General features: G+C 39.5%; 1 protein-coding gene and 1 long non-coding RNA gene across 4 annotated transcripts in view; one reads left to right on the top strand and one right to left on the bottom strand.

Moving 5' to 3' along the window:
* The window catches only part of phactr1 (phosphatase and actin regulator 1), a 43,572-nt gene that overhangs the window by 2,295 nt on the left and 33,103 nt on the right, over positions 1-8,174 (bottom strand). For all 3 annotated transcript variants that reach the window (XM_042006195.1, XM_042006193.1, XM_042006194.1), the window contains exons 7-12: positions 7,263-7,471; positions 3,179-3,335; positions 2,504-2,559; positions 2,353-2,414; positions 747-887; positions 573-649 (exon numbers count right to left, since the gene is read on the bottom strand). In XM_042006195.1, the coding sequence (XP_041862129.1) occupies positions 573-649; positions 747-887; positions 2,353-2,414; positions 2,504-2,559; positions 3,179-3,335; positions 7,263-7,471 (702 nt within the window). The remainder of the gene's footprint in view (positions 1-572; positions 650-746; positions 888-2,352; positions 2,415-2,503; positions 2,560-3,178; positions 3,336-7,262; positions 7,472-8,174) is intronic.
* On the top strand, positions 3,347-5,018 carry LOC121653018. The gene is made up of 2 exons (XR_006012727.1): positions 3,347-3,422; positions 4,850-5,018. It is a non-coding gene; the product is annotated as an uncharacterized LOC121653018 (long non-coding RNA).

Below are 8,174 nucleotides of genomic sequence, written 5' to 3'. Positions count from 1 at the left end.
ACTGTATAAAGCAGGGGTGTCCAAAGTTGGTCCCTGAGGGGCCACTGGCCTGCAGGTTTTGGATGTTTCCTGCTGCAGCACATATGGATCAGATTAACGGGTCATGCTTGAGTAACACTTAAAAACAAGCTGTTGAGGAAAGCCATTTTTCTTGATCAGGTAATGTAAGGAGGACTTATGTCTCCTCTTTGTTTGCTTCATCTTCCTTATCAGCTCAGGTTCAAGTAACTGTTGATTGTCATTGACGTATGGCATCTTTGGTAATTAAGGGTTAAAAATACACTAACTTTTCAGAATTAGTGATTCTGCAGCATTGTGACACGTATGCAGCTCCTCGTGCACAGCAGTCACCCAACAACTGGGAGGGTGATTAGAAGTTTTCACACTTGGCTGCTCGTAATTATGTTCTTAACAATCCGACAGGCGCACAGCATGGAAACAGCGGAGGGAGTTAAGCCTGAATCGATTAAAACTGCAGCGAAGTCTGAAACTGTCAGAGGGAGAATAAATAAATAAAACAGGGCCTTCATTGTGGCACCACCCTGAGGACAAATCCTGCATATTTATCTTACCTGGTCAGATGACGGCTCGACTCGTGCACCTCCATCTCTGTGCTTTTAAACTCATTCAGCTCTTTTCTAATGGCAGCCTGTGAAACACGACAAATTCAAACAGTGTATGAGACAGATTCCAGTGTGAATCAAATATTCTTTAGTTTTGTTGTGTGTGGGGGGGGTTAAATGAACCTTATCAGCAGCTGTTAGCCGAGTCCATGGCTTGTCTGCTCTCCTATCGTAGTCCTGAGCCTCGGCGACCTCCACATAGTCACTAAAGCGGATGAGGATCTTCGCCTCCCTCAGCTCCTCCACTGTGGGCCTCTGGCTGAGCTGGAGGATGGAATTAAAGGAGTGTTGCCAGTTGTCATCAAATTACAACAAATTTTCTGCATAAACTTCTACAAGATTACTGGATCCAGGGATTCAGCGACACTAAATGATAATCAACAGTTTCGGGGATATGGCTTCATTTTCCTGTGCCTACTACGTGTGTTTTATAGGGGCGGTTGGGTTTGGAATTTTAACTCCTCCAAAGAGGAGCCTTGTAGAAAAAGATTGAGAACCACTGCTGTAGGTTACACATGAATATTTGTATATTTAAAGAGAAATTTAACATTTAAAGTGTAACTTCACCCACTGTTGAATTTGAAAAATGCCTGAAACTGCAAGGGTTGGAGTGGGAGGTGTGGGGGGATCAGGGAGCGGAGAGTGGGCGGGTCAGGACACACGGGCAGAAATGACTGACAGACAGCAGCTCAGCTCACTGGCAAGATGCAAAGTGAGATTCACAAAGCAGCTACGCTACAGAGCGGCCTCTGATGTGGAAGACTTTCCCCTCCAGAATCCCCTCAGCTACACAAGAACAAGGTGGTCCTGAGCTGCTGTCTGTCACCAGATGAGGATCAGCAGGTAAAGAATAAAGTCCGGTGTTACTTTTACACCCCTCAAAAGCATAAATCCGTCCCATTGCAGGAATATTCCATGAGAAACTCTGTGAAAGAATAGAAGTCTGAAACTAGTAAATCTACACCATAAAAGTTCACATGCCTTCATATGCATTGGTGGGCGTGGTTTTCTATGCAAGGACCTGTCTGTTTGCATCTGGAGGGAGCGGCTGTGGTTTTTAAAATTTTTGTGTGTTGTAGATATGGTTCTATGTCACAAAAAAAACCTGGTTTTGCCTTGTAGAGGGCGTTATGAGCCATTTTTTACCCACAAAACAGTATCAACAGTATAGGTAGTTTACTGCTCAAAAAACACATTTTTGGGTGCACTATCCCTTTAATGTTAAATACAACATAAAAATACATTAAAGGAAAAAAAGGAGTTTTGAATATTTTTTTCTGCAGTGAAATAGTGGCTTTAGCTTAAACTGGGTCATGTATCAATAAAATATAATTCACGTCTCAGTATTGCTTTGGCAGCAGCTGTTGTCCCAGTGAACAGCTACAGAAATGGCCCCAATATGACCATTCACTGAAAATCTTTCTCTGAGACAGTGCATGTCATATCTCTGTACCCTCTAAAACCAAATCTGACCATCAAAAACCAATTTAAACCTGTCAGAGTAAGTGTTTTGGTCCCAACAAGTATGATGGACTGTGTTTTATGACCCAGCAAATGCAGCTGAACAAGCACACACAGAATAACACAGTGATGTAACCACTGATACTATCATCCTTTCAGAGGGTTGCAATTTGAAGGGTGGGAGTCAAGTTGCCATGGTAACCATGCTCATATTTCAATCCAAAATTAAGACAGATGTGCTTCCTAATCAGTTTCTTCTCCGCCTTACCTTTTTCGACAAGTGTCTCTTGATCTCTCTCTTCTCCTCCTGCTCCTCCTGATCATTTCGAGCTAGACGGAACAACAGAAAGCGCACAATCACACAAACTGTGACGCACATGTGCCTCTTTTTGCTTCCAATTGTCAGAAAATTGTCTTACGTTTCAAGATGTTTCTCTGTTCAAGCTCCTCTGCTGTTGGCCTCTGACTCAACCGCCTGAGAAAAGGGAAATTTAAATCTGTTTACACATAAATTTAATGTCTCTGCATGTTTTCAGCTTGTCTTTAATGCGCCCCAAAATCTTACACAAGACATTTTAGTCCTGTGGACAGACTAGCTGACAGTGCATGTAATGCCATTTTTATGAGGGTGGATTTTGGGACTTTAGAGGCTGTAGGCACAGACTCAGAGGCAATGTGATGCTGGCACAGGTGATGGTCAGAACAGGAGGGAGATTGAAGCATAATTTTAAAAAAAAACTGCCAAAACAGAAAAACTGCAACAGAGGTGGGGTTCAAAGATCAGATGGAAGAAAATATTTTCTCCAGTAGAAGACAACATGGCGACACGTCAATGAAAGCAAAGCTGGTATGAGGTGATGGAGGAGATACATAGATATAGTAGTGATGCTGCGCTTAACCAGATGCATTATACATTCATAAAAACAGATTTTCTTCATGTTGGTTTATTTTTTCTGGATCAAACTAAACATTGACTCACCTTGTCAGTAATGATACAACACAAAGCCTCAACCTTGTATTTTTCTCACGTCTATCCCAGCTCACGTGACTGAAATGGTGTGGGGTGTGTGTGAATTAGTTAATCTGGTGCTCACCTGGTCAGTTTGGTGGCCGTTTGCTGTCGAGATTCGAGCCGTTCTTGGTCTGACTGCATTGGAAGGATGTTCTTCTCCTCCAGCTCCCGCTTTGACGGACGGTTGCTCAACTTGAGGGCCAGAGAGTCTTTTCGTAAAACCTTCATGGCCAGCGTGCCTTCAGGAGAAATGGATGGATACCGTCACAACTCAGATCCAGGATGCAGTGATCTGTGACTTAAACTGACTGGGACAAGTTTAACTGGTTTGTATTTGACACCATTTTGTAGTTATTATTCATATTTTGGGGATATTGTTTCAAAGGTTTTTCTAAAGCAAACCTAGAACCTGCCAAACAGTATCCAATTTCCAGTTGAGGGAGAAAACAAACGCCAGATTTCATTGTAACTCTGAAGGGTTCAATCAAGGAATAGCTGCAGTGAGGACATGAAAACATCAAACAATAAGTAGATTTTAAAAAAATATATAAAAAATATACAATTAAAAGGTATGAGCAAGTCAATGAGACTTTTTGGAAACTGTATATTGTCTGTTATTCTCATTATTGTGATTTTTGGTTTATTATATGCCTTCCATCCTTATTAAATGCTATGAAAGTTTTAATATCTAAATTATTATGGACAAAAAGCTTTGATTCTGTGTGGTAAATGTTCCCTTTTTTGGTTTGTTTGTTTTTTTAAATTTTAGTTTGAAATAAAATACAAAAAAAAAAAAGCCATTGAGTCTACAGTTAAAAAGAGAGCGCGTGCAGAGGTCATTATATGACTGATTTTGACAGGAAACGTGGCCCAACTACAGAGCTGCCAGGTAAAAATGTAAAAAATGTCATTTCAACAGGGAGTGTGGGGAAAGATGTCACCAGTTTCCAGTCAGCTGGTCTAAACTTTGGAGTGTGTACAAAGAAAATGGGAAGGCTGTATCAGGGAAACATACAGTAAGTCTGAAAGTAAACTAAAAATTGCATATGCATAACAAAACATACAATTTTATAACAAAATTACATTTGGCTAAAGAGAATCCATCATGAACTGGGTGTTTGGGATGATAGCAATGAATCATAAATCTGCATGAGGCAAGGAGATTAATTCAATTCAACTAGCTTTATTGGTATAGCTCTGATTCACGACACAGTCATCTCAAGGCGCTTGAGGCAATCCAATCCAATTCTAATCTAATTCAATCCAATTCACTGCAATCCAATCAAATCCCATTCATTATAGTCCGCATTAGTCCAATTCAAAATAATTGTCTTCATATAAACCCAATTCATTAAAAGTTGCTTTGCTGAGGAAACTGATGATGATCCTTCAGTTTGGTTCTGCTACAGTGAAACGTAAAAAATGACTACCTGAAGAAAGTGAGCAAACTTCTCCAAACATGGATGGTATGAAGTTAAATTCAGGTAAAGGACCAGAGGAGCTGCGATAAACCGGTGGCCTGTCCAGGGTGTACCCCCCTCATGCCTAGTAGCTTCCACAGTAAACGAAGAGGTGGACTTTTCTCATTCTTTCAGTCAAAAGTATGTTTGTTCTTGTCCTGTCCAGCATCATAGCAAGCAGAATGATGGTCTGGCTGCTGTGTTGTACCAAACAAATTTACTTTGCCAAGAGGAGTTTTATGGACATAAGGCCCCTCTTGATAATTAAGTATTATTTTTTTTTTTGTCTACAGCTGAATTTACATATTAATGCTGCACCTGAAAAGGAGGGTGGAGGCAAAAGAAAGGAGAGAGTAAACAGAAGAGAACAACACAGCCTCAGCTGAAACAGAAAACCATCTGCAACAACAAAAACAAAGCTGACAATCATCTGGAGCACCTATAACAAGACAGACAAGCTGGGGGGAAAAATCATGAATCACAGCCACCAAAACATCAGCAACACAAAGAAAAGCATGAACAAAAGTAGCGAGAAGCAGCAGGTTTGATGTTGATGAAGTCATTTGTCAAGATGATGATGATCCATCTTGAAACAGAACAAAAAGCAATACAACCTTTTTAGAAAAGACAGCTAAATGAATGCAGAACAAACAGTCTGCAGCTCTGAGTGAAAATGATGGTGGAAACAGAAAGAAAGACATGAAAAAGCTCCATCCTGCAAACATGCCGAACTGTCACTGAAAATTGGAACCTGATTAATGAAGAATTTATATTCCATTTTCACCTTGGAAAACAAACGAAAAATTCTCCCTAAATTCTATAGTCTCTGGAGCCAGAATGTCCAGCTTTTAAATTAAAGAAATTTGTCGTATTTGACTTGTTTTATTTTCTTTGCTAACGATAAAAGCTGAATGAACACCTTTCAGGAGTGCTGATTCCATCATTTTTTTGTCCAGGGTTGCAAATATAGCATGACGATCTTAACAAATCACATTGCTCTGCTTGTTTAATTTCCAGGCCTAATGTATTTTCACCTTTAGACCTCCAGATATATTTCTAATAGGGATTGGCATTTTAAGTGATTCTTGAAGTCAACTAGTAATACAATTAAAACTTATTAGTCCATTAGTCGTGTCATCACTAATATTGAAATGAAAAATAATTAATCTCCATAGGGGAATTTTAAAATGCATGTAAAATGTTTATTGTATAGTGTGTGTGCTCCATACATGGGAGTTTTTATTTTGTTTTATTTTTAACATTGTGTGGGCTGTAGTGTCCTTGAACAGCAGGTAGATGAGAAAGTGGGTCAGAGATACCGGGACTGAACCTGGGCTGGTAGCATCAAGAGACTGCAGCTTCTCTCTGCTTTGCCATGCGAACGAAACACCACGCCCCCAGGAGCATTCAGATACAACAAAACCTGTTTGTCTTTCCGTCTGGTCTTTTGCTCCTGAAGCAATCTTTCTGTGAGAGTTTAGTAATCGTGCTGCTTTGGTCTTTAGCCTCCACTGTCGCTGTTGAACTTTCCTGCTGCCACCACCAAACGGACGTGAGGTGATTCCACCTGGCTGAAGCTGCAGCTAGCTTCAGGGTCATCTCCCTTCACTTTACCCAGCAGAGGCAAACGGACGTGGGGCTCTGCTCTAACCAGAGGAGCTGTGGTATTTATAGACTGGTGATGCTTTTAAAAAGAGGCTCAAGACCCACCTTTTAGCTTAGCTTTTAACTTCATTTTATTTGATCTTAATTTATTTTATATGATTAGATTTTTTTTGTTATTTTTTAAATTTTACTTTATTACTTTTTTTTAGCACATTATTTAACGCTGGGCGTTTTGACTGCTCGGTATGGGGCTTGTTGTCGTGGTGATCACCCTTGTCTGGGTGGCTGGGGGTCCTGCACTCGAGGTAGGAGGTGGGGTGTGATGGGGGCAACTGCTTTGTTTGTGTGTGTATGCATGTGTGTGGAAAAAGTCTATAATGAGTGTGTTTTTAAATTGCTATGTTATCTATTTTGGTGTGTGAAGGCTTATTTTAATAATGCATGAACTGTTTTTTATCATGTAAAGAACTTTGTGTTGCCTTTGGCATGAAAGGCACGTTATAAATAAAGTTTGATTTGATTGCTGAAGTTTATAGCAACAGTGCTGTAAACAGTCCCATGTCTGCGCAATGAGACATAGCTCTCCTCAAAATAAAAACAACTGACAGTTAAAAAGAGCAGTTTGCTTTGTGTGACATTTCAGCAAGTTAACTTGAGCACATCCTTAAAGTTTTTGGAGACCAAATTAAAGCCAACAGAGAACAACCTTTTGGATATGAGGCTTCCACTGAATCCTAAAAATATTAATTAATTTTATTATTATTATTTTTTTAATCTGTTTATTGCTAAATTTACATATAATTGCTGGACTGGAGGAACAACAGAAGGGAGATGGTGACCAGGGGAGAGAAAGGAAGAGTGATGAGAAGGAAAACGAGAGGAATAAAAAATAAAAAACAAACAACCACAAACAAATGTGCAATCAAACCCAAACAGAAAAACCAGACAACCAGCTGCTACACCTGTAAAGACAGTAAACATCCTAAAGCCTCTAAGAAAACACAGCAGACAATCATCAGGAGCACCTGAGGTGAGTTGTAGAGTTTCAAAAACCCTTTCGTAGGCAAAGAAAATGATTATTCCAGCATCAATTGGTCTTACTTGTAAGCAGTGTATCATCTTCATCTTCTTCCTCTTCCTCATCACCCTCTTCCTCCTCATCATCTTCTTCCTCGTCTTCCTCTTCATCCTCCTCCTCCTCCTCATCTTTATACATGCCTGGCAAGTCCTCATAATCTGCCTCATTTGGAAGGTTCTCCTTGTTGTCGTCGCAATCGAACATCACCGTGGGCACGGTGTGCATCATAGAGCTGCATGTTGATGAGAGAGTTCAAAGGTCAGAGGTGTGTTTTTGGTAATCTAGCCTCAGATCTAAACACTGAAAGTTCCAGAGGAAAGACAAACACAACAAAGGTCATGGTCACAGCTGTATATAATATGTGTATGTGAAGCTGGACACAGACGAGTAACTCAGTCAACTCGACAGGCAGTAATTTCCCCTCAGACACACTGCTGGTCAAGATGGAGGGAAGTTAAGGACATGGATTTAATCCAAAGTAGGGGACCATGGCTGATGAAAAACCATTTTCAAATTCTACAAAGTGGACAGAACAACAGCTGAAAAATAAATCTTTAGTATAAATAAAAAGTAAAGATTTAAGGTTTTAAAGGTTATATACACTCTACAAACAGACCAGTTAAGTCACTAATATTTGGCAAACTGATTGGCAGGCAAATTAAACAGAAACCATTAAACATTAAATTATTTTCATTGTTTATATTAATAAATAAAAAACAAAGCTACTGGTTCAAGTTATTTATCTAAATATAAAACCACTTTTAAATTAGTATTTTAAAATAAGATTTTATTCAGCTTATGGATTAAACAATTCAAAGCCACAACCAATGATTAGTCAACAACTAATCATATAATTCTTTTCACATTCATGGTTTTTCACTATTTCCATTTAATGAGATTACACCATCAGCCTAAATTGCATGTAGCGACATGGA

The sequence above is a fragment of the Melanotaenia boesemani genome, chromosome 14, assembly GCF_017639745.1.
Source record: "Melanotaenia boesemani isolate fMelBoe1 chromosome 14, fMelBoe1.pri, whole genome shotgun sequence".
Lineage (NCBI taxonomy): Eukaryota > Metazoa > Chordata > Actinopteri > Atheriniformes > Melanotaeniidae > Melanotaenia > Melanotaenia boesemani.
The sequence above is the reverse complement of the archived record's forward strand: the minus strand, read 5'-3'. Positions and strand labels throughout refer to the sequence as shown.